The 23,507-nt window shown below is 48.1% G+C and overlaps 8 protein-coding genes across 8 annotated transcripts; 3 read left to right on the plus strand and 5 right to left on the minus strand.

Annotated features, from left to right (window-relative positions):
• SPPG_06733 (uncharacterized protein) lies at positions 1-2,815 on the minus strand. Its single transcript, XM_016754934.1, has 12 exons — positions 2,431-2,815; positions 2,280-2,358; positions 1,968-2,210; positions 1,723-1,898; positions 1,569-1,660; positions 1,387-1,506; positions 1,212-1,318; positions 1,008-1,136; positions 760-953; positions 529-697; positions 245-467; positions 1-171 (listed from the first exon to the last, which is right to left on the minus strand). Exons 1-12 carry the CDS (start codon positions 2,710-2,712, stop codon positions 63-65), a joined length of 1,923 nt encoding a protein of 640 aa, XP_016605772.1. The 5' UTR covers positions 2,713-2,815; the 3' UTR covers positions 1-62.
• A 3-nt stretch (positions 2,816-2,818) lies between these two features.
• Positions 2,819-8,282, minus strand: SPPG_06734 (uncharacterized protein). Its single transcript, XM_016754935.1, has 23 exons — positions 8,118-8,282; positions 7,966-8,048; positions 7,807-7,882; positions 7,689-7,737; positions 7,535-7,627; positions 7,354-7,455; positions 7,086-7,291; positions 6,341-7,020; positions 6,204-6,250; positions 6,061-6,141; positions 5,965-6,004; positions 5,816-5,908; positions 5,732-5,752; positions 5,620-5,665; positions 5,534-5,549; positions 5,336-5,462; positions 5,217-5,265; positions 4,996-5,154; positions 4,907-4,923; positions 4,772-4,834; positions 4,594-4,693; positions 3,536-4,538; positions 2,819-3,477 (listed from the first exon to the last, which is right to left on the minus strand). Exons 1-23 carry the CDS (start codon positions 8,169-8,171, stop codon positions 3,332-3,334), a joined length of 3,351 nt encoding a protein of 1,116 aa, XP_016605773.1. The 5' UTR covers positions 8,172-8,282; the 3' UTR covers positions 2,819-3,331.
• A 396-nt stretch (positions 8,283-8,678) lies between these two features.
• Positions 8,679-10,450, plus strand: SPPG_06735 (uncharacterized protein). The gene is made up of 3 exons (XM_016754936.1): positions 8,679-9,290; positions 9,387-9,659; positions 9,744-10,450. Exons 1-3 carry the CDS (start codon positions 8,859-8,861, stop codon positions 10,263-10,265), a joined length of 1,227 nt encoding a protein of 408 aa, XP_016605774.1. The 5' UTR covers positions 8,679-8,858; the 3' UTR covers positions 10,266-10,450.
• SPPG_06736 (uncharacterized protein) lies at positions 10,334-13,122 on the minus strand. Its single transcript, XM_016754937.1, has 3 exons — positions 11,998-13,122; positions 11,569-11,940; positions 10,334-11,501 (listed from the first exon to the last, which is right to left on the minus strand). The coding sequence occupies exons 1-3, from the start codon at positions 12,720-12,722 to the stop codon at positions 10,790-10,792; spliced, it is 1,809 nt and encodes a 602-aa protein (XP_016605775.1). The 5' UTR covers positions 12,723-13,122; the 3' UTR covers positions 10,334-10,789.
• A 131-nt stretch (positions 13,123-13,253) lies between these two features.
• SPPG_06737 (uncharacterized protein) lies at positions 13,254-15,888 on the plus strand. The gene has a single exon (XM_016754938.1). It carries the CDS (start codon positions 13,274-13,276, stop codon positions 15,596-15,598), a length of 2,325 nt encoding a protein of 774 aa, XP_016605776.1. The 5' UTR covers positions 13,254-13,273; the 3' UTR covers positions 15,599-15,888.
• Positions 15,889-18,870: 2,982 nt separating this feature from the next.
• On the minus strand, positions 18,871-19,358 carry SPPG_06739 (DNA-directed RNA polymerase subunit alpha; the record flags this gene model as incomplete). Its single annotated transcript, XM_016754939.1, has 2 exons — positions 18,871-19,134; positions 19,203-19,358. 2 exons carry the CDS (start codon positions 19,356-19,358, stop codon positions 18,871-18,873), a joined length of 420 nt encoding a protein of 139 aa, XP_016605777.1.
• An 896-nt stretch (positions 19,359-20,254) lies between these two features.
• SPPG_06740 (uncharacterized protein) lies at positions 20,255-22,296 on the minus strand. Its single transcript, XM_016754940.1, has 8 exons — positions 22,221-22,296; positions 22,074-22,156; positions 21,908-21,976; positions 21,579-21,846; positions 21,450-21,522; positions 21,300-21,386; positions 21,159-21,221; positions 20,255-21,104 (listed from the first exon to the last, which is right to left on the minus strand). Exons 1-8 carry the CDS (start codon positions 22,263-22,265, stop codon positions 20,554-20,556), a joined length of 1,239 nt encoding a protein of 412 aa, XP_016605778.1. The 5' UTR covers positions 22,266-22,296; the 3' UTR covers positions 20,255-20,553.
• A 90-nt stretch (positions 22,297-22,386) lies between these two features.
• On the plus strand, positions 22,387-23,483 carry SPPG_06741 (40S ribosomal protein S18). The gene is made up of 4 exons (XM_016754941.1): positions 22,387-22,461; positions 22,801-22,970; positions 23,036-23,210; positions 23,277-23,483. Exons 1-4 carry the CDS (start codon positions 22,459-22,461, stop codon positions 23,397-23,399), a joined length of 471 nt encoding a protein of 156 aa, XP_016605779.1. The 5' UTR covers positions 22,387-22,458; the 3' UTR covers positions 23,400-23,483.
• The last annotated feature ends 24 nt before the right edge of the window (positions 23,484-23,507 follow it).

Here is a 23,507-nt window from a genome sequence, read left to right on the forward strand (position 1 = left end):
ATAGATAAGGCACTTATTATATCTTGCACAGCTATTTACAGAAATCTACATATTATTGGGTCTTAACCTTCTGATTGAAATGCCCCCAGAGCCATCATGATGTTTGTGCCAGTGAACTGTACATTGTAGATTGGTGTTCTTTTAGTTGGGTAAGTCCCAAGATGGGACATGCTGAGAACAGAGCAGAGGGTGAATTTGGTGAGTCCAGAAAATCTCCACTTCATACAACATGGGACTTGTATACCTGTCTTGAGCAATGGAATGTGTGACATCTCTCTTCACACCTAGCTCACGCACTTCTGCTCTCTTAGCATCCCAAATGCGCACCGTGTTATCCCCACCACCTGAAGCGAGAACAGACCCATCCTTGCTAAAGCACAGTGAATGCACCACGCCAGTATGACCCGCCATTGTTTTGATGCGCTTTCCTGATGATATGTCCCACAGTATAATGTTGTGATCCTCACCTAAAGCACCGGTGTCAATATTTCATGATCCAATGGAAAAGTGGAACAAAACGCTCTGTACCTGAGGAAGCGACCGTTCGGCCATCCGGAGAGAAAGCGAGTGTCTGGACAGCACCTTGATGCCCCTTAAATATCCGTACACAGGTCCCTTTCTGAACATCCCACAACCGTGCGGTGCGATCGTTCGATCCGGTTAAGAGGTAGCTGCAATTTGGATGAAAGCGGACGATCTGTAGACGAAATGCGGTGAGGTCAAATAAATCTCAAAATGCTCTACGATAGGTGGACTCACATCTACATCTGACAGATGGCCAACGAATACCCGCAGCGGATATATGTGGTCGCAACTCCATAAACGTGCTGTCCTATCGTGGGAGGCTGTTGCGAAATACCATCCTTGAGAGCTGAAGTCAACATCCCACACAGGATAATTGTGCCCTTTATAACATGCCACGTTCGAGAATGTATCTAAGCTCCATAATCGAGCTTGCAGAAGGATGTTATTGACGCCGCAAAACTTAAATCCATTACTATACATACCAGTTCTGTCTTCAGAACAGCTTACCAGATACCTTCTATCCGAGCTGAAACTTGTTCCGTACACGGGGCCACCATGTCCGACAAGTCGTCTTGATGACTGCGCTCCTTGTTCTCCTTTGAAACCTGACTCTGAAGTTTGCCGCAATTCAATTGAAATGATCCTATGGGCCAGATCTACTCAGATGTCACGCGCTTCAGACGTACTTGAAGTTTTCGTGTCCGCACCGGTAATATCCCACAGTCGAATGAAAGAATCCGCGAAGCCACCCGATACCATTGATGCATCCGGCGACAGAGTAAGTGACTGCAAGCTGTAAAGTAATGTTGGTCGGATAGAACAGAGGGTAGAGGACGACGTCATGTATCATGCCCAGCGCACCTGCTGCTGGAATTGTGAAATGTGTAGCAGCAAATCGAGGGTAGTGCTGTTGAACTAAGTTGGACACGATTGCGGGTTTCCCTGAGACTCTTAATGGCAGCCGGAACGTCGATAAGCTTCCTTTACATCATTTAAGTTGTTAGAATGTCACCACCTTGCACGGTGACAGCATCGCCGCTTACTTGGCAGGTAGAGTTATTGCTGGGCTATCGGCGGTCGCTTCTAGCTTGACCTTCTCAAGTTCCTCCAGCAGCTCGCCTGCATCAGGCGGTGCCTGCAGTAGACGATGCCCGGGGTCAAGATGTGCAGCCGGATATTCTTTTCAGAGAATACTACCTCTTCTTTGATTTTCCTTTCAATCTCCGTCAAAAAAGGCATATCAGGGGGCAATGTGCCCAGTGCTAATTGCTGCCGATTGAAATCTTCCAGCTGATGCACCGATTGACCCACCAAGCCAATTGTCTGATCTTTTTCAAGTCCATCTTCGCCATTTTCAGGTTCAGTTGATACAACTGCAATAGCGGATGAGCAGAAGGTATAACGAAGGACATCTCAAGAGAGCCAAGGCAGGCGACACACACCTAGAATGCTTATATGCTCGTTAACAATTCTCAGAAGCAACATAAAGTTATTGTCCTGGAGAAAGGAGAGGAGCAGCTCAAACGAGTAACGGCTCATTCTCAGACCGTAGCGATTGGACCGGAAATTCTGGGCGAGGTCATTTTCGGAGACGTGTTGCGGCTCGAGGATGGCCGAAAGTCTTGCAATATCCTGCCCGTGAAGTTCCGAATGGTCAACTCTAAAAAGTTCCATAAAATGTTTCGCTATTATGGGGTTAACAAAATCTCGACGATTACGATCGTTATCGAATATTTCGGCATAGCAACAAATACCTTGATCTCGCAATTCTCGAACAATTAGATCCAGATAAGCGTGCACAAATATGGGGAAAAGAATTCCTCGCAGCTCAACCTATAGTATGGTGAACGACAGACAATGTCGATACCAGTGTTCTGAAAAGTACCCATAGCCACACCTCAGTACCTTATACTTGTCAATGGAGTCGTCCACCCACTTGCGAAGACGACTGTATCCTCTCTCATATGCATTGGGATTACTCGCCTCCGCTTCGTTGTAGAATAGAATGTAGTCGGGCACGGAGGCTTCGTGCCGTTGGTGAAGTCCACTATCCAAAGAGCCCTCACTCAAGGGAAGATTCGCTTCCTTCCGAAAAAAGGCTTCCGTATGGCGATATCCTCTAGTCTTCAAATAAGCAGCGACCAAACGGTCCGAGTGCTCCTGAGAATGTCGACCTTCTGCCGCCATTGCCGTCACTGGCTCCTGATCTTGTAGATCAGGGGACTAACCGCCGACACTGATCGTTCAAATTGGATCCTCCAAACAGACAATGTCACGCGTCCATTGCAAACCACTGACAACCCTCACCCTAACCTTCCATTTTTCCTTTCGCCTTTCCCTGACCAAAGCTTTCAGGTTTGGGTCCAACCGAGTGAATATACAGTTGGCCGAAGGCGTCAAATTGCAAAGATAATCCCACATTACATTTGTAGATTACAAGGAAAACGATGCACGATATGAGCTCCATCCACTACATATCTTAGTTGTTGTCATCAATCCAGCTTTTAGCTATGATGGCCGATCGGACCATAGAGCACATAGCTCCTCGTTGCCCTTGAACTCTTGAAAAGAACAATCTTTTCATCTTCTTTTCACATAAAGCTCTTTTCGGCTAGGTTAACTGCCGCTGAATAAAACAAGACGGCGATTAATGTTCTCATGGTAGTAGCACTTTCCCTCTCGATCCTTGAAGCGCATTGAATGGGTATCGGCAGGAATTGTACCGTGTACAGGGAATATGTATTATGATTGACAAGTTGGGCGGTAGACCTAACAAAGATTTTCGTGTATTATAAAGTCAACATCATTACATAAATATCTCTTGCTCCATGTCCGTATCTGGTTTGTCAGCTGGTTCTCCTAGGGTTCCTGCTACTGATGCGAGCAAAGCGCCTTCATCAGTAGCTGGCTCTCTGGGCCTGTCGACAACGACGTCGCGAAATAGTGTATCAACTTTAAGGGGGAAGGATAAGTCAAGCGCAACGTGCTGGCAATCAATAGCCATGAATACCTTCTTTTAGGAGTTCCTGATCCTCCTCTACCTGTTCCCTGTCTTCCTCCTCATCTGCTTCAAGAGCCTGGGAACTGTCTTCTCCCTCTATTATACCGGACCTCTGTTCGTCGGTTGATACACGTGTGCGTTTCCCTCCCATCCATTTCAGGCCACCAGACCAAATCGACTCTGCTATCTCTTTGCTTACCACAGATGCTGTCACCTGGACAGCCTCCCTCTCCTTGAGAACAAAAGTGGACGGAAGACCATGCTCGAAATATTCCACCAGATATTCATCCCCAAGTACCAGTTCGCGGAAAGTTGAGATGGACACGTGAATACTGTCATCCGCATTTTTACATTGGCTACCATCAGAGGTAGTGTTTAGCATGAATGCCCGATTCAGAAGTCCAGATACGGCACCAAGATGTCGATCCCCTTCTTCCCGTCGTAGTAAAAACAGAAGACTTTCCGAGAGCTGTATAATTTCTTCTTTTATTAAAGTCCCGTCCTGATCTGCGTCGTGAAGCTCGAAAAAAAGACTTAATCGGGTCATCAGATCACTGTGGATCAGCTTGCCCAATCCAGTAACAATGTCCTGAAAATTGATGAACCCGTCATGGTCACTGTCAAAGCAATGCTGGAACAGTTTTTCCATGAAGGAGCTTCCTACAAGGGGCTTGGGTGCCGCTTCTACGCCAAGACGGCTTTGTTGCTCGTCAGCATCTTTTTTGACATTGGCCCACTCGGTCAGTCGCCCCAGGAACATGATGAAGTGGTCTAGTTCCATTCGATCTGAGCTTTTCTTTTGGGGTTCCTGGCGACCGTAGTATAGGACACTGAAGAACGCATCGCATAAAAAGAGGAGCTCCTCCTTGCTGAAACGGGACGTATGGTTCAGATTTCGAACAACGCTGCGCTTGGCGTATAAGTCCAGCCCGTGAACAACTTTTAGCTGGTGGCTTTTACGCAGATCCATGATTGATTCATGAGTAACGGTTTGGAACTCGCGGTACGCCGTCTATAGGAGCCAGTCTTAGCCGGTGCTATTGCATAAATCTCGAAAACGCACTCACTAGAATCAGTTGATTGAATTTGGTGATATTCCGCTTCGCTTTCTGTTCATCGGTATGGACCACCTCGCCCAACTTGGCAAAGTACGTCTTCAGTATATTCCTATAGCCAAATGATGACCGGTAAATCTCCTCTGAGAGCAATGGGAAGCCTAATAACATTATATTTTTGAATACCCACATCAGCTCTCCATCGTCCTTCACTTTCATAATTTGATCTCCATTGATCTTAAGAATACCAAGCCTGGTGAGCGGAAGACAGAACCCACGAGTCAGCTTTGCCAGCAATACTCCAAAGAATGTTTTACGACTCTACCCTATCTGGAAGAAAACCTAAAATGGACGATATATGTCACACAGCTGAGAGACTAGCTATGGAACACGATTGGAACGCGTATGACTCACCTTCGGTCCCTCCATAAAGAAGCAGTCAATGATGCGGAGTGCATACGGAAGGGGCAGCGAGTTGATATATAAGCTAAGGAACCAAGGCAAACAAGCGACCGAAAGCTGTATTTCATTCTTTTTGAAATGCTCCGCCATGATGGGCATATATTTTGCAACCTACAGCAGCGAGGTATGAGTTTACGCAACATGAGTCTTGCAAGAATGGAGAAACCACTCACCAACGTTTCGAAAACGTGGTTATCAATGACCGCTCCCACCATGTTGGTGCTACAAATGGTATGCGGTTTAGACAACGTGAATACATCTTGATAATGGAGAGGCAGTGCAACTTTCTGACCTGTAATAACCTGGTAGCATACGGTCGCATAGTACCGTTAGGATCCAAAATGCTTGCTCCTCGGTAAGATATATGAGGAGAACGCTCACAACAATGTTCATTGCCTGGCAGTAACCAATTTCCGGTTCTATCGAGGCATTGTGCGCAGAAACTGTTGGTCAGACGACCTGCAACATCTTGCACCAAAACTTCACGTACCGTGCCACGAGAACGCCTGACCGAAGAAAGCAAGAAAATGCTGTCAACCGATAAATATGCTTTCTCATGTTTCAGTCAGTACTCACATATAGAACACGTCGAAGGGCATTAATGCCCTCTTCTGTCTGATATCTAAAGGCAAGTAAGCAGGTTTCCGGCAAGCTCGGGATCATCGTCCGATAGAGTATGAAACCTTACCCACTGTATTCTGGTAAGCTCCTTTACTCCAGAAGACTCTGGTTAGGTTTCCATATTTTAATTCCATCGGAGACCACATCCCACCTATTCAAGTCTTTTTCAATCTCTTCTGTCGACAATGAAACCTGCCCGGAGTGGTCTCTATGCAGCTGCTCATAATAGCCAGTGTTCATGTATCTGATATTGAGAGATGAGACTCCATTCGCAATAAAAACTGTGAAGCGTACACGTACCTCTTATGGATCGCTCCACAGCAAACTTCCCAAATCTCCCCTATAACGAGGTATGAAGCATATTCTGCATGTGAATGGCGGGAGCACGACAATTACCCCTCAAAGTATTCGGCAGTCCTATCCGGACAAGCTTAATGAAAGTAGGCAGTCGGATCAAGGTAAGATTTCGCCCAAACTCTGCGATTCAAGCTCCGTGGGTTCTCAATCTCCAGTATGTATCAGGCATATAACGAACGCACCTCGAAAGTAAGCAACCCAGTAGCGCAGTTTGTTTTTCTCAGCTGCCCTGTTGTAACAACAGTAATTCCACGCTGATTAAGCGGCTCCTCCTTTCTTCTGTGCAAGATGCAAGATACAAGAGAGTTTCAAGACATACCGTTTGCCGTCCACAAACCCATACTTAAGACCCAAACCTCCCATCTGCACTTCTTTGCCGTTCAGTAGTTCTTCTGAGGGACAAGTCGCAAGAAATTCCTTCAGCCGCTTCATCAGTCCGACGTGCGCCTGGAGTCGGTCACGTAACGTCCCACAGAATTTGTCCGCGGACTGTTTATCGCTCGTCATTTGCAGATGCAGTTTTAGTTGATGGCGAACAGTTATGGCAATTGTCGACATTTGACTGTTTATCTTTTCTACCCGCATGATTGCGTAGAAAGGTAGAACCAAATAGCATTGATATTTTGCCGAGGAAATGAAACAAATATAAGTATCTGATAAACTGAGTCTTCCACTGAAGCTTGACTTCGTTCCTGAGATCGTGCATATTGCAGTGATTTCTTCGAGGAGACTTTCACTTGCGGGCAGGTTAAAGACTGATTGAAATTTCGCGTTTCTCTTCTGTTCTTCAAAGCTTTGCTTCAAAGGTCGCGTACCCGCTCCCGGGCCCTTTAAAGAACCAACGATCCCAGTAATAGAGCTCTGTTCCTGTTCCTGCAACGATAACCCAGGAGCTGGCTCCGTGGCTGTGCTTTTCAACAGTTTCTGCATAGCAAGGTTTGTCAAGTGTTCTAGAAGATCATAGGTCTCATCACGGTGGAAGAGATTTGAAAACACATGCTTGATAGTAAAACAAATATAAGAAGTCCAACTCGGGAATAACGCGCGACTTTCAAAGGCACTACCTCTGTTTTATTTCTCAATTTTATTTTAATGGCATCCGCAAATACTCCGCGCTTAGATTTGTCTTTAGCTAGCTCCTCAATGTCCTTTAACTCGATCATCACCTTCGTTTCTACCCCAAAGACGAAGGAGTAGAAGCATAGATGCGACACCGATAGATACAGCCAGCCTTGGTTCAGTAGCTTTTTATGATAGGAGCAGCTATAAACTGAATTGAGCACGATAAGAATATCGTAAATATGTGCGCAATTTTCGTTGAAAGGTGCGTACAGTTCACCAGTCGTTCGTCCTCAGGCAGATGGAAAATCTGCCGCCATGAGCGTGCAGCGGCTCGAAACTTTGCGTCGCTGGATTTCTCGTCCGTGTCTTTTTCTTTGTATTTATATTTGGGAGTCAGTGCAACTGTAATGAACCGTCGCGGCGATAGCGGGGGGGGGGGGGGGGGGCGTACCTTCACTCGTCACCAGCGATTGGAATTTGGATACCGCATATGCTTCTTTATCAGATGCATCCTCCAACTCCACTACTTCGGGCATCAAGTTTTCTGAAAACGACATTACAGTCAAGAGATATAGTTCAAATGAAAGCATGCACAGTTTGAGTACCTTGTATCCAAGTCCAGTCTTTCTCCATTGCCTTAAGGGTGTCGGCGGTCTAAACATAGTGAACAGGAACCGGTAATAGCAATCCTCCCAGGATAGTGTATTACGTCTTTCAACTTACTGCAACCATGTGTCCGACATCGGGACTTTCGGCACTTCTTAACAATATGCGAAATGGTGGCTGCTTTGTGTCAAGTCTGGAGTTCATTGGATTTAGAGTGTGACGACTGCTTGCATAAAACTTTCTACGAGCTCGAGACCCGTGCATGCGAACACTTACACATTTTGTATAGTGGCCCAGAGTGATTTTAGTGCTGTACCCTCCTGTTCCTTGAGACGCTGGAGGAGGAAAAGATCATTTTCCTAACATTTGGGGGCCTTATTGTAGGGGACACATGTGTGAGCTGAGCAGCGATATAACAAGTTACTCACCTTTACCGTTTCCCAATATGAGGATATATCAACTTGAGAAGGTAAACAAAGCATGTTGCAGTGGATCGCTCTCGCGTCGGGTCAGTCCGCCGTCTCTGTTAACGCTGTTCCAAGCTTACGAGACCGCCATCACTTCTTCCACGTGACTTTCAATGCTGGTCCTGTCAAAAGACCAACTGAAGTCGTAGCAAGATCAGTTGGCTGCGTTCATACTGATGTTCTTGTAACCGTTGCTGAAAATGCCTTCTAGACGCTATAACAATATTCTTGCAGTATCGGCTTTTGCAATGTGCGCTTTAATGTGCGTTTTGGTTTAACCTTGTCAAGGTGTTCAAGTTTCCATGTGCTTACCATAGCAAAAAAAAAGGTCACAAAGCAGATCATGCCCAAACTTGAGGATATTCCTGCGCAAACGCAATTACATGAGGTATAGATTTGCATGCATCTTCCATTTGGCCAACCATTGCGAGGGTGATGCAGAAAGAGCAAGCTCTGTGATTACGTAGGCGTTTGGTTTTCTCCTGCACGCGTGCGTCATCGAAAAATTGTTGTGCTTGGGCCAACCGCTCATCCTCTCCGCCTTTTTTTGCACTGCAGCAATATATTTTCATTTTTGAAATCGGCGTTTGCAAATCGTCCATTGGCGAGAAAGTACTTTTCAAACGTACGTTGCGATCTTACTAGTCCCAGTGACAGACGTTTGAGAGGCCTTGCCCATCTGAAGCCGACGTCCCTTTCACGATGGCTGGCGACGCCCCCCACCTTGCGTTCCAAGCAACTCCACTCTACCCCCATACAACTTTGTCGCTACCGAACCCACTACTTCGGCTACTGAACTATAACCCAAAAACGGGCCTCTGCCATAAAGGCTGGAATGACTTCATCCTGGCATCACTGTTTGCTGCCCTCTTCCTCGTTTTGCGGAGGTATCTCTATACTGCTGTCTTTCCCGTATTGGCAAAACGCATGAGAGTGGCGGGTGGTCGAATGAATCGGTTAAAGTTCTCGGAACAAGCGTGGCTATTCATATGCCACACCGCATCCTGCGTTGCGGGTTCTATTCTCTTGGTCGGGAAAGACTACGCCCCAGCGCTATTTGGAGAGAGGGAAGGGCAAAAGCACTTCTGGTTTGGATATCCGCATACACACCGATTTTTGGACCCAGTGTTTAAGGTAATTAAAACAAGCTTTACCCCTCTGAGCCTGGTGATGGTTACAATCGCCCACGTCCTCAATATCCTAATTCCGCTCCTGACTGTGTCTCTCTAGTTGTTCTACTTTAGTATTTTGGGATATTGGTTGCATCATTGCGCTGCTCTTGCGATTGAGGGTTTTCAGCGGGTGGCATTCGAACGCGCGAAGCTCCAAGGGAGGCGAAGATTGGCCCATGCGCCAAAGCGATCAGACTTCTGGCCGTTGGCTGCTCATCACGCCATCACGGTTGCGCTGGTTGCTACATCATATTATATGAATTTCACTCGCGTGGGTCACATCGTCATTATTTTGCTTGACGTGGCAGATATCTTCCTACCGTTGGCTAAGGTAAAGCTGCATTCGAACACGTTTTTATATGGATATTGGTGGTGTCATTGGTAAACTAAAGCATTATTCTGGATTGGCCATCAGATCTTAAAATACACCCGTCATCAAACCATTTGCGATGTCGCCTTTGCGGTGTTTACAGTATCCTGGGTGATAACGCGACACTGGTATCTTTTACTTGTCTGCGTGTCCATGTGGCGGGATTCGTTATTATACATACCCGAGACATCACGAGTATGGGATCCTTGGGGCACCGAGTGTTTCTACTCCATGAAGGTGTACTGGTTATTCCTAGGACTATTCGCGGCCTTGCAAATATTGCTTCTTTACTGGCTTGCCCTGATCGTGAAAGTGGTCATAAAGGTGGTCAGAGGCGGAACGGCCGAAGATGTGAGGAGTGATGATGAAGAAGAAGAGACTGAAGACACGCTGGAACCGAATGAAGGACAGTCTAAGAGTTTAAGGAACCGCAAGCCTCGAGTGGGAAGACCTCTGAATACAGCCACCTTGACTTACAACAAAGGCAAAAGATCTGGCAGTGGGGTTGAACTACGAAGTGGAGATTGGGATGCGGTTAAAGAAGGCGAATTCCGGAGGCGGCATTGACGTTGATGGTGTGTAATAGTGGTATTCGGTGGTATTTAGGGTTGATGAATGTAGGTTTAAGCATTCTTAATGACTGGAGAATTATGTCTTGTAAAAGCAATTTCTGTATCAGAGCGGCAAATAGCACAGTCTGTCTTTTTATAAGAGCGGAAGAGATGTAGCATGCCAAGGGGGTGTGGGTACTAATACAACTAATGTGTCGGTCCCTCCACATTTCGTTCCCTCTAATTTGGGGAAATCATCGTTCAGGTAATATTTCGCGTCCATCCACTGTTGGACTGAAATGCTTGGCAGAAGTCCGCGGATAGAATAGTCTTGGTATTTATAACCATCAAAGGGCTGAGAAGGATCGCTTCACCCACCGGACTGGGTGGCGCTTGGTTACTGGCAGGTGTCCCCAAAACACCATGGCGTTGGGATTGCAGTGATGATATCGCTGAGACAAATCTCTGGGATAGGAACCTCGATATATCGTACTCAGCATCTCGGCTGGAGATCCGTTCATGTGTCATTATTTCGGACCTTCATATCACCGTGCCTTCTTTTGCGGACCACACTCGTATCAGCCCATCTGCACTTCCAACAACTACGTACTTGTCATCAAATGCGAGCCCGGTTACTGCTTTCTCAACTTCGTTCTGGCAGTTTTCTCCCATCAGTAGGACTGGTCCCTCTCCGCCTTCAATTGTGCACCCTTTCAGGCAATACATGCTTTTCCCTGTCAAATGATTCCATACGATGCACCTCCCGTCGCTGCTACCAGCTATCAATTTCCATTCATCCAATTGCGCGCACAAAGTCCATTTACGCATTGTGGTTGCTGGCAATAAGTTCTCAGTTGCATTTCCGTCAGCCGCCACTGGCCCCGTTCCAGTGCCCGTGGTGTGTCTGGGAGTGGATAAGGTAGCTACAGGTCGGGATGCCACTCGTACCGCGTCTGTCTTATATACACCCTTCAGTTTGAAGGTAGTTCTTGCGTTTGCCCAATCCCGTATGTTTTCATAAACGATACCTGATCCGAGATCAGTTTCGTATGGACACACATCATAGAAAAACACTCGCCCTGAGAAGGTGCTGAATAGCAAAGATCGGCCATTATAGCAGATACACGAGACGGGATCGTGATCCCCTCCCGATGTTCTTCTCATATCTGCATCGTGGTGCATTTTTCGCAAGGAGAAGAACACAGGCAGCTCGAGAGACGTATGGATTTTTACGATGCTCAGACAGTTTCCGCTATGGTAATGACAAGTGAGCCACACTTCGACATAATTGATATTTATCCATTACAACACATTGTCACCTTTGGACGTGCCATATTCGAAGACAACCCTGAACATCTCCGCTGATCAGTACATATTGCGTGAAGTCCAAACATTTAATGCCGGCCTGATGTCCTGTCAGCGTGCGCAGCATAGTAACTTTATCCAACTGATTCTCAACGGCAACAGTTTTCGTATTTCGACCATTTCTGGTGGGTGACCGACTCCGAGAAATTTTAGAATTATTGGCCGGAGCTTGAGCCAGTTCCCAAATCTTCACAGTTCGATCAGCCGAACCGGTTATCAGAATCATAGAACTGAATTTTAGACAAGTGATTGCATCCGTATGGCCCACGGAAGCATGCAAGAGCGTCCCGGTTTTGCTCGCCCATATGCGCACCATACCATCTGCACTGATATATATTGCACATTGTTAGTACCTTTTTGGCTTATTGAACTGAAGTTCCTACCTTCCGGTGATAATCTGGCGGTCGTCGAACTGCACACATGTAAAATCCTGTCCACTTAAACTCATCACGCATTCACCTGTGATCGCGTCGTGCATTCGGACCAGCTTATCTGCACCAGCAGTCACAATTCGTTTTCCATCGAAGCACAAAGACAAAATGGCCAAGTTGTGCGCCTTGAATTGTATGCATTCTAGTTGACCTTCAGTCCAATTGCTCAATGAGTGAAGACGCTTCGCATTGATTTTCATTGCTTCATGGCATTGATAATATTCTGTGGCCAACGTTCCTAGTCCAATTCGAGTATACAGCTTTTGCCACAGGAGCCTGTCTTTCAAAACCTGGCGCCATGCCTTACTGACCTGTGCTACTGTGCAAAAGTCTCGCGGATGTATATAGAAAACAATGCGGTGGCTAGCTTCTCGCGGGAGAAGCCGCAAGAAGTCTCTGTGAAGCCGCGGCATAACAGCAGCTAAAAATACCATGTCTGCGGGGTTGCATTGCTTAAGAAGAGCAAGGAGAATGCTATGTCGATGCGGAGGAGACAGCTGCGGGAAAGATTGGAGGAATTGCGCTGTTACAGACTCGGATGTATGGGGGAAGTGGTTCAGTTCCAAGGCTGGGGATGCAATCGGCGGACGGTTTGGGACACGACGTTTTGAATCGGGAAGGATTCGTCGCTGGGCGCTAGCAGGTCGATGCATATCGGCAGCATTCCGATGGTTCATAGGGGCATATGAAAGAACACCCAGAATACACCATCTGCAATTCTCGTTTCTGTCAGCTTGCTTATGTCAGGGTCATATAAGTTCGCGCCAGTCGTCATTCCCAGAATCTTCTAAGGATTTTTGCTCTGTACTCTAACAAATCCACATGTCTACGTACATGGGAGTGAGATTTTCTGCAAAGCGATAACATTTGTAAGGGACATAAGCCAGAAGTATTTTGAAGACCAAGAGGACCAAGAATCGTCAAAACACGGCCCGTCCTATTAAATGTCAGTAATGCATCGAAAATATCAATCCCGAGGGACACCGAATTCTCCTCGGCAGTTGAAGCTATTTGAAGGTGACATAGATGGGCTTCCGCATCAAGGGTATGTGTTGTTCTTGACATGTCACAAATCGGCCTACAGCTTGAACGGTTGCGATGAACGGTTGCGATTGAGCCAGTCATCACGACGAATCACGTGCATATGAAGGATCACGTGCCAACTTGGTTTGACTGCGCTTCTGCATTTGCCCTTCGTACAGTTCTGCGAAGACAACTCGAAATCATCATGGCTGGAGCGGATTCAGACCCTCAAAGTACATCTTCTCACGGGAATCGCTCCCCATCCCCTGCTGAGGATAGGAGGCTTCGTCCATCTGCTTCGATGTCTCCTTCACCTGGTCCGCTACCTGTTTCCGCATCGCTTCCATCGCACCACACCCCTTCGTCTGGATCATACTCTCCAAACAATGATAGCGAGCAGATCCAGTCAGTGGAACGGCCAACGGACCGGCCCGCGACAACGATTGGACGAGCGGGGGGTGCCTATATTCCACCCGCACGGCTCAGGGCTATGCAGGCAGCAATCACTGACAAAAGCAGCCCTGAATACCAACGAATGACATGGGAAGCTTTGAAGAAGAGCATAAATGGTCTGATCAACAAAGTGAATACTGGCAATATAAAAAATATTGTGGTGGAACTTTTCGGCGAGAACCTTATTCGCGGCCGTGGGTTGCTATGTCGGAGTATTATGAAGGCTCAAGCTGCGTCATTACCGTTCACCCCTGTGTATGCAGCCTTGGTCGCTGTCGTCAACACGAAATTTCCACAAATTGGTGAACTACTGCTGATACGGTTGGTGGTTCAATTTCGTCGTGCATATAAAAGAAGCGATAAGGCAGTTTGCCTTGCGGGAGCCAAATTTCTTGCCCACATTGTCAATCAAAAGGTCGCGCACGAGATTATAGCCTTACAGCTACTGACTCTGCTCCTGGAAAGACCCACCGATGATTCGGTCGAGGTCGGAGTGGGATTTATGCGAGACTGCGGTGCTTATTTGTCTGATATCTCGCCCAAAGCCACCAACGGAGTATTTGACCGTTTTCGGGCGATTCTGCATGAAGGGGCCATCGATAAGCGTACACAGTACATGGTTGAGGTGCTTTTTCAAGTACGAAAGGATAAATTCAAAGACAATCCGGCGGTCCCAGAGGAGTTAGATTTGGTAGATGAAGAAGATCAAATGACCCATATGGTTTCTTTGGACGACGAGGATATTAACGTTGAGGAGGGCTGCAACGTTTTCAAGTATGATCCTAATTATCTTCAAAATGAGGAAAAATATCAGCAGATGAAGAAGGAGATACTGGGAGAAGGCTCCGATGACGAGGATGAGGAGGAGGAAGCCAGTGATGATGAAGAGGAGGAAGATGAATCAGGGATGGTCCGCGCTGCTCAAGAGCGACTGCAAATACAGGATGAGACCAATACGAATCTGATTAACCTGAGACGTGCCATATACTTGACTATAATGTCGAGTTTGAATTTTGAAGAATGTGCCCACAAGTGCATGAAGCTGAAAATCCAGCCGGGGCAGGAAATGGAGCTGGTGAACATGATTATCGAGTGCTGTGGACAAGAGAGAACGTATGTTAATTTCTACGGTCTTCTGGGAGAGCGCTTCTGCAGAATCAATAAAGCTTGGTCGGATGCCTTCTGTCAGGCCTTTGAAGAAACTTACAAGACCATCCATCGATATGAAACAAATCGACTCCGAAACATCGCGAAGTTCTTTGCTCATCTTCTTTCTTCCGATGCTCTCACGTGGGAGGTTTTCGCTTTAATAAGGCTTACCGAAGCAGACACGACATCGTCCTCACGTATTTTCATCAAAATTTTGTTCCAAGACTTGTGCGAAGCATTTGGTCTGAAGAAGCTCTATGAGCGTCTCAGTGAGCCAACCATGATCGTTCAAGTGCAGACAGAAGCCGGATTCATAACGCGTGGTGTTTTCGAGGGTTTGTTCCCAAAAGATAATCCTCGCAATACGCGATTTGCGATAAATTATTTCACAAGTATCGGTCTTGGTGGTCTAACAGAGGATCTGCGAGAGTACCTCAAGAACGCGCCGAAATTGATCATGGCTCAGCAGCAGGAAGTCGAGTCGGATACAGATTCTTCCGACTCGTCGGATTCTAGCAGTGACTCCGAGAGTGATTCAGAAAGTGATGACAGCGACTCAGATAGCACGTCTGGGTCTGAGTCTGAGTCTGACCATTCGAATTCAGCGCGGCTTTCTGGCAGAAGCACGCGGGCTCCTCACCCGGACCTGGACCGAGCAAGATCACGGTACTCGAAATATGACGACAGAAAGGATCATAGCTACAACGGAGAAAAAGAGCGGTCGTCCGTGAGGAGTGATCGTCGAAATGACCGTTACAGCAGAGAAGACGAGAGCAGTCCCGGGCGAGACGGTGGTAGGGGTAGGATGGGTGATAGGTATCGCAGAGACAGTTATCCAAAGCGCCGAAGAAGCAACACGCGCTCCGTCTCACGTAGTCCTCGTCGTGATCGTGGTGACGGCCGTGAGAAGAGGTACCGTCGCGACTAACCCTTTGCCTGATGGCGGGTTTGTTCTGTACCTATACTTTTGTGTACAGAACATGGAGCATGCACTTTTTGCAGACGAGGGGATTTTCAAATGGCAATGAGGAAGTCGCGACCATATTTTTCGGCAGTTTAGGTAGACCTGTACATGATAATATGTATCTAAAGCGATGCGCAGCGACATTCCAATTACTTGTGTCAAGAATTGGGCACTCGTTACTATGGCAAATCTACAGCACCACTCTCACCCTCATTCCTAATATATGTATTATAGTTAGGTATCCATGCCCCTGATGTCTTTCTTCCATCTACTTTTTTCACAGCAGGCTCTATTGAGATTGAACGGTCATTCCACTTAAGGTGTCGTTCTAGTCATTTCCGTTAATTCCAGTCCCGCTCCACCGTCGCTTCAATGGAGACTACATGCCAGGCTGTTGACGCCTCCGGCAGTTGTGATGACTGCATCTGCGTAGCCAAGATTGGTGTAAGCCCCCCAGCCGAGTTTTCTCGCCTCGGTGGGTGAGCTCGGCAAGACTTCTGAGATCTAGTGGGGGTACAGAAGCTGTGCGAAGCTGTTCCTAAGGCTACTCGCCCAGTTGGGTCTTTCTCGGCGCCCGCAGCTGTAGTGACAACCAAGGAGTCGTCCAACAACGAATTGGTGGGTGTGCGCGACCGCCGGTATTTGGCCAGGGCTTCCGCCGGCTCTCAAGTGTCTTCGTGGTATGCCAACGAGTCAGGAGGAGCAAACCCAGAAAACCAGACATCTCACTCCGCCCTCAACGGCAAAATCCCTTTTGAAGCCTGGTACAGCAAGAAACCAGATGTCAGCCATCTCTGCGTTTGGAATGCTGCTGCAGAAAGCTCTTTACGGCCCGAAACAATCGCCAGGGTACTGGAACAAGAAGTTTCACAGGATGTTTACCAGTAGACATGAAGAAGCCAAGCTCGGACGGACAGTTTCAAAAGAATCACGGCAGAGACTGCCTTTACTTTGAAGAAAGGACTGGGATAATAATTGCAGCGGTTGTGCGCGACCTTCTATCGTGGGTTTACACACGGACATCCCACAGCGGCCCTTTTCAAGAATTCAAGATAGCTGAAAACGCCTTGGCGAGCTACTATGTGGGATTGGAAGTCATCCACAACGACGGCTATCACCTTCAAAAAACTGGCTACGTAGACGCTCTACTTCAGTATGGCAGAATGCAATTCTATCGCTACCCCGATGGACACCTTGACCAGCACCTTCAAAATCGACAGCAAACTACATGACGGCAAACGATCTGGGTGGACTGTCGGAAGCTTTGTATGGCTTACCTGCACACGACCAGATAATGCTTTCGTCGTAAATCTTCTCGCTCGCTACGTTCTCGTCCAACAGTTAACCACTGCTCAGCAGCTACACGCATCCTACACTTCCTCAAGGAACCAGAACGCTTGGCTTTTCACCGCGGACGTGGACACACCAATCGCCCACTGGTTCCGCCTTCCTCGCTGATAAAACGGCTATTTCCTGGTCTTCCCGCAACTCACCGTCGCCTCGTCTACAGTAGAAGCTGAATATATGAGTGTAACCGCCGCCGCCCGGGAAGCCATGTACCTCGCAGCATGCTTACTAGAATCACTCGAGGACTTTCCAGCAAGCATTCACACTTGCGATTTCTCCTTCATCACACCGATGATGTCCCAGCTCGCGGAGGGGCTCAGCTTTTGGCAAACATTGCTGCCTGTTAGCAACCGAAGATGTGGTCTAACATCACCACACCATGGCCTGGTGCACGCTCCTTCTAAAAGCCACGCCAAGCCTCTCGATCGGGCTTACGCAATCGCTGGCTCTCACTAAGACCGAAGGCAAGCTTAGAAGGATGCCCCCTTTTTTTCTTCACCACTTGTCCGGCCTCCTTTTCAACACAATCACCGTACTACTTATTTGCTGCACCGAACCTGTTTTCTTCATCTCCAAAATGATCACGATGGCCGCTGCAGCTCCCGCGATACCCACCTGGCTCAACAAGGAGCCCAAGTCGCCTCGGCACACGAAGACGGATACCCATGGATGAATTCGAGCTCTGCTTTTGCGAGTACAAAAATCAATCGAGTGCTCGGTATCCAGGTGACCGTCTGGGTCGATGGGTGGATTGTCCAGCTTTAGAACGACCTCAATGCCCATCTCAGAACACCTGGGTACCAGGACTGGCTGAGCGATGGGGCCAAGCAACCATACGCGAAGGGTCAGCCCTTCTCAGCACACATTGCGGAACCCTACATCAAGGCCCCCGGCGGTGGAGAAGCACCAGCGGGGATGGTTGCCGAACGTGCAGAAAAAGCTTGGAAAGGTGCGAGACGGCGGTTAGGCTCCACGCCGAGGTCCCGCAGCACGCCGTCGGATGCGCCAAAACGGCTCCCTTCACCACGTGGCCGTGTCATGCCACCCACGACTTTGCCGAGATTGCCATCGAAGCCGCTAGAGGCCTTGCTGTGACGCTGGCGGGCACGGCCGAATAGTACGTACACACGTTAGACCCCTGCGCCTATTACAGTTCTCCCGCGATGAAGCTAAGGACTGCCGCGGAATTCTTCACGGCCATCTACGTAACCCGAATGTCCCACTCCGTGCGCCCAGCAGCAGTAATAGTAGTATTATATGTAGTTCGATCAGTCGCCTTAATGATCATAGCCGGAAAAAATGTAATGGGTGCTATGCAAAGACGGATAGGACCGAATAAAGTAGGATATTCAGGATAGTTACAACCGAAGAAGCGAGCGGTTAATATCGAAATCTAACAAAAACGCAGGAAACTTTAAGACAACCTGCAGGTAGTATACATGTTAGACACATAATTGTGAAGAAATGATCTGTTTATGAGTCGCTTCAGTAAAATAGATAGACCGTCTGTTTGGATTATGTTTACAGGTATCGCGTATAAGATATTATTATGGTTTCTCTTTCAAAACTTAAGGGAAGATTAAGACCATTTATATAATACATCTAAAGGTCCATCAGTACCATGTTTCCTGATTCGGCATCCCGGTGGAGGTCGTCGGGCTCGGCGGCCTGCCCACCGTGCCCGATTCCAGGACGTAGCCGTGACGCTCAAGGTCGTGCATCACCTGTCGGCCGGCGCGTCGCTGGCCGGGCTGCTGACCGGGCCACGCTAGAGGCTGGTGGACCTCAGGGAGCGTCGGGTCTCCGGGGTCGGGGGGCTACTTCAGTAGTCTGACGGCAACGCACCACGTCGCGGGGCGGCATCGCCAGCTTGGTCTCGACGTCGACGATCAGCGGGTCGATATCGGTGCATCCTCCTTGACCTCCGAGATCGTGGAGAACTCGTGCAGCACGCACTCAATCCGGATGCTCATGCCCGCGGCACCGGGGATTGAAGACAGGAGGGTGCGGCGGGGCGAGTTGCCGACGGTGTCGCCGAAGCCCGGCTCCAGCGGCTCGATGGTGAACCGGGACCGGAACTCGTCGTCCTGTACTTCGGTGAGGGGCGGCCGCTGTGCGATGAGCACTTTAGTACTCTTTTTCTGCGGCGCCCGCTACATGACTGCTGCGATCTTGCATTCGCTGGGGCGCACTCCTGTTTTTTACGACCATCAATGATCACTTCTTCTGACTCTTTGTCGATCGATTCTTCTTTTATTAACAGTTGAAGATGCCATCGAATCATCACCGGTTCTCTGATGTTGACCAACGTCCATTTCGCGAAGCCTTCTGATTCGATGGCACATTCGTTGAAGTTGCCATCGAATCGTTGCCGCATTGTCTTGTCGCTTCTTCTGCCTCTTTGTCGATTTTTTTTTCTTGGTTGTAGTTGCCATCGAATTATTGTCGGTTTTCCAAGGACGCGTGGATGTTTTTAACTTGCCGCGCTACCCAACGGGGTCCACAAAATTCCCACGCCCTGGACCCAATGACGGCCCACGCAGAGTCGTCCCTCGCCAACGCTGCGATCGGAAAGCGCCTACATGAACCACGCCGCTCCCAACAGCCACCCCACACCTCCTCTACTCACAAGGAGCGTCCCGCTTTACATCGTCAAGGACATTCTCTTCCGGGAACACACCGACTACCTGTTTCCATCTTGATTGGTCGGCGCAAACCGTTGGCGAAAGATGGGCATTTGGGTTGACCGCTCAAGTCTCTAGTTATCGAGAAAGGGCCAGCGACGGCCAGAGCCAATTGGGGCCTGTGTCGGTTTTTCTCTGGGGCCTGGTTTTCCCTCGGCTCAGTCGGCGGGTAGAGCCAGCCAGCCAGGCATTACCGCCAGGTCTTGGGGACTGTCGGCGACAGTCTGGTTGACCATTTTTGCAGTAAGCGCGGTGTGCTATCGACTCATTGCCGGTTTTCTAAGGAAAAGACGCAATTCCCTCTAGGTTATGTTGCCGCACAATTTACAGACCAGATCTGGTTCTGTGCCAATGTCGGTGGCGTACGAAAGTAAGCCTGCCATACTGGCAACAGATTCCCACGGCAGAAGTACCAGGGCTCACAACCCACTACTAGTAAGCTGGCAAAATCCATATTGTATTCTTAGGTCTTGTAAGATGGATCATGTTCGTGCCCGTTCTGCGCTGTGTACGTAATCTCCGCTTGTCTGGTCATATTACAAGTCACATGACCTGGCTGAGAACTCCGCTGTTAACAGTAAGTTTGATCTATGACTACATTTATTGGTTAGTGTGAATAGCGCTTCAAAAGCTACTTTGTTAGCTACTATTCAATACTTGGTGTGGAGAAGACGATGAGAATGAGTAGGTGGATCAATAGGTCCAAACGATAGCCTCGCACGATATTTGAGTAGGCTATGGGTCAGTTTCTTCGTTCGAGTCGCAATATCTTGCAACATAGATTGCAGTTCAAAGCCAATTTTGAGGACAAAATTCTAAGTTAGGAAGATTCGCCTATGCTGCTACTAACTGCCCTCGATTTTCAGTGAGAGCTTCCGCACTCTCATGCTATGTATCCTCAGGAGTGGCAGCGTGACGTTCAAAACTGACCCTACTTGATAAGGAGTGGTTTTCCGAGGTCTCAGAACTTTCCAGTATCGAGAAAGTATCTTCAACCTCAATGATCAGCCCATGTTTAAGCGGCGAAGAGATCTTAACCACGGCAGCTTCTCCACCACGTTCTGGCGATGAGCCGTATAAAGCCAACGGTGAAAATGGCGACGAAGTCGAAGATGCTGAGGACGCGGAATCGCAAACGATGGGAGAAGCCAATGTGGAAGACTCGGAGGCAGATGACGACGCAGCCTGCAACGCTGGAATAGTTTCCAGTACGGTAGGCGGGTCGGAGAAGGCTGGAGAGTTACCGAACAAAGTTGCACGTTCCGATTCCGATATACTAGATAGAGTACCTTGTGTGTCGCCACTCACTACGCTGAAGCGATCCCCGCGTGGGAACACAGGATCCGGTAACGTGGTAATGACCCGAGGAGCGAGTCTTTTGTCGGGAGAAGCAGTTGATATGGGAGCGACACCGTCCGTCGGTGGTTCGACACCTTTCGCTAGCAAGAGGCGTCAAGTAAGCGTCAACGCAACTGCCGATAGGTGCGACGTACTGCTTTTGGTTTCACCGGCCTTTATGTCCATCTTTGCGCCTCGTGGAACTGAATTGGAGATATCTGTTCTCCCGTTTCAGTGTGCGCTTGGATATATTGGAAAGTCTCGTTGCGCCGTCTCAGGCCGCAATTTATACTTACGCATTACGGACACAATCCCGCCTAGTTCTACGAGTTCCGTTTGACTACCGATAGGATCTGAGAAAGGATTACCCGCAAGAGAGATACCTAATTTGACAGCGTTTTCAGCGCATGATTTAACATACGGTCTTAAAATGCAGAAGAGCTTACCTTTCAGCGCCGGCAGCTTACTGAATATATCATTGACAGATGATAGCTGGTTGTTGCTGATGCCGAAAAATTGCTACTAAACTACATCAGTCTCCTATGATTAATATCCACTTGTTTTGATGAATATACCAGTCGTGTAAGCTTTGCCATCGACTCTGGTATCTCAGTGATCTTGTTGTCCGACAAAGAAAGAGACAACAGAGTGTCAATGTCACATATCGATTCCGGGACATACGACAATTGATTATTGGAAAGATTCAATCTCGTCAGTTGTCCAAGCTTATCCAAGCAAGCGTCTTCTATTGCAGAAGAAGTTAGGCGGTTGGCTCCCAAAGACAGAGTTTCCAGTAAGAACAGCTGATTGAAACAGGGAGGAAGACTGGTGAGGTGGTTGGAGCTGTTGACAGCAGATTTTGTTAATATTACTTCAGAGAATCTATTTATTCAGGATTCCATACCTCAAATGGAGTACTCTCAAGCTTTTAATCGAACACAGTTCAGGAGGTAGTGAGGATATGTTGTTATTACTATAATATATGGATCAGGAAGTCGGGTCTGCAAACGTAAGTGATTGACATCCAAGGCATAGCTAATTGCATGTCGCAAAGGCAGTATATTTCCCACCTTAAGTTCAGTATAACCAGTGACTTTATCGCTAGGACCGTCGCCGGGATCGAGTCCAGCGACGAGTGAGCGAGTTGGACCACCTGGCATCAAGAAGCATCGGTCAAAAACCCAGGCTCACATGCGAAACGGCCGATTCGGTAATACCTCCCCTCCTCCGCGCAGATCATCCTCCTTCCGTCGTGCTTTCATATTTGAGGAGTGTGTAAACTTTCAATTGGGTCAATAGACTTGCTGTCGCTAGTTATGCTGACTAATCAATTACTGTGCCATGTTCTTCATCTGCACGTGATGCTAATTGGTGATCCATAACCAAGTTCTGCGACCAACAGACGAGGTTCCTCCCTTTTCGCGCAACTCGCTTTGTCCACGGAACATTGTGAACATGGTGCGTATCTACAAATCATTGGACAAGATCGAGATGAGACTTACGAAGAGAGTGGCGGATGGTCGGATGGATGAACGGATGGATGGATGGGTGGATGGATGGATGGGTCGGTGAATGCAGAGTTTGAAGTTACTTTAGCCAAGGCCATGCTCGCGAAGAATGTTGAGGGGGAAACAACTGCCAACTATATGTCACATGAGAGTCTAGGGATGGGTGACAGGAAGTGATTTCTTCGGTCTCAATGGTGGATGGTGGATGTGTTCCGTTCGAAGGACTTGATCTACGGTGCATTAAGGGTTGTTTGCCGCTCTAATGCGTCATATGTCTATCTGTAATTAGGCGTCCATTACTGTTCCGGACAAAGGTCAGTTCCAGCACATCCTGCGTCTTCTCAACACAAACATCGATGGGAAGCGTAAGGTTATGTACGCTTTGACCCACATCAAGGGTGTGGGTCGGCGATACGCGAACATCGTTTGCAAGAAGGCTGACATTGACCTCAGCAAACGGTATAGTATTTTGGATGGTGTTACATGATGAGGGGAGCCTGCACTCAACACATCCTGTCATGTAGTGCTGGCGAACTCACCAACGAAGAGCTCGAGCGTATTGTTGTCATCCTTCAAAACCCCCGCCAGTACAAGATCCCCGATTGGTTCCTTAACAGGCAAAAGGATATTAAGGATGGCAAATACTCTCAGGTCGTTGCCAATGCCCTCGACAACAAGCTCCGTGAAGACCTTGAGCGCGTAAGTTGGATGCATGCCAGAAGTTGTCTGCATAGATGTCTGCTAAAGATTCCCTGTAACATCTAGTTGAAGAAGATCCGCGCCCACCGTGGTCTTCGTCATTACTGGGGTGTGCGTGTACGTGGTCAGCACACTAAGACCACTGGCCGTCGCGGAAGGACTGTCGGTGTGTCCAAGAAGAAGGGCTAAGGGGACATTGGGCCGGCAATCGTCTTTCTGCCGCGATTGTCGATATGTACAGGCATTTTTCAATACAATATTCGTGTTGCGGAATCGCTTTTGTGTTGTCATTGTGGA

Source organism: Spizellomyces punctatus, assembly GCF_000182565.1.
Source record: "Spizellomyces punctatus DAOM BR117 chromosome Unknown supercont1.13, whole genome shotgun sequence".
NCBI classification, from domain to species: domain Eukaryota; kingdom Fungi; phylum Chytridiomycota; class Chytridiomycetes; order Spizellomycetales; family Spizellomycetaceae; genus Spizellomyces; species Spizellomyces punctatus.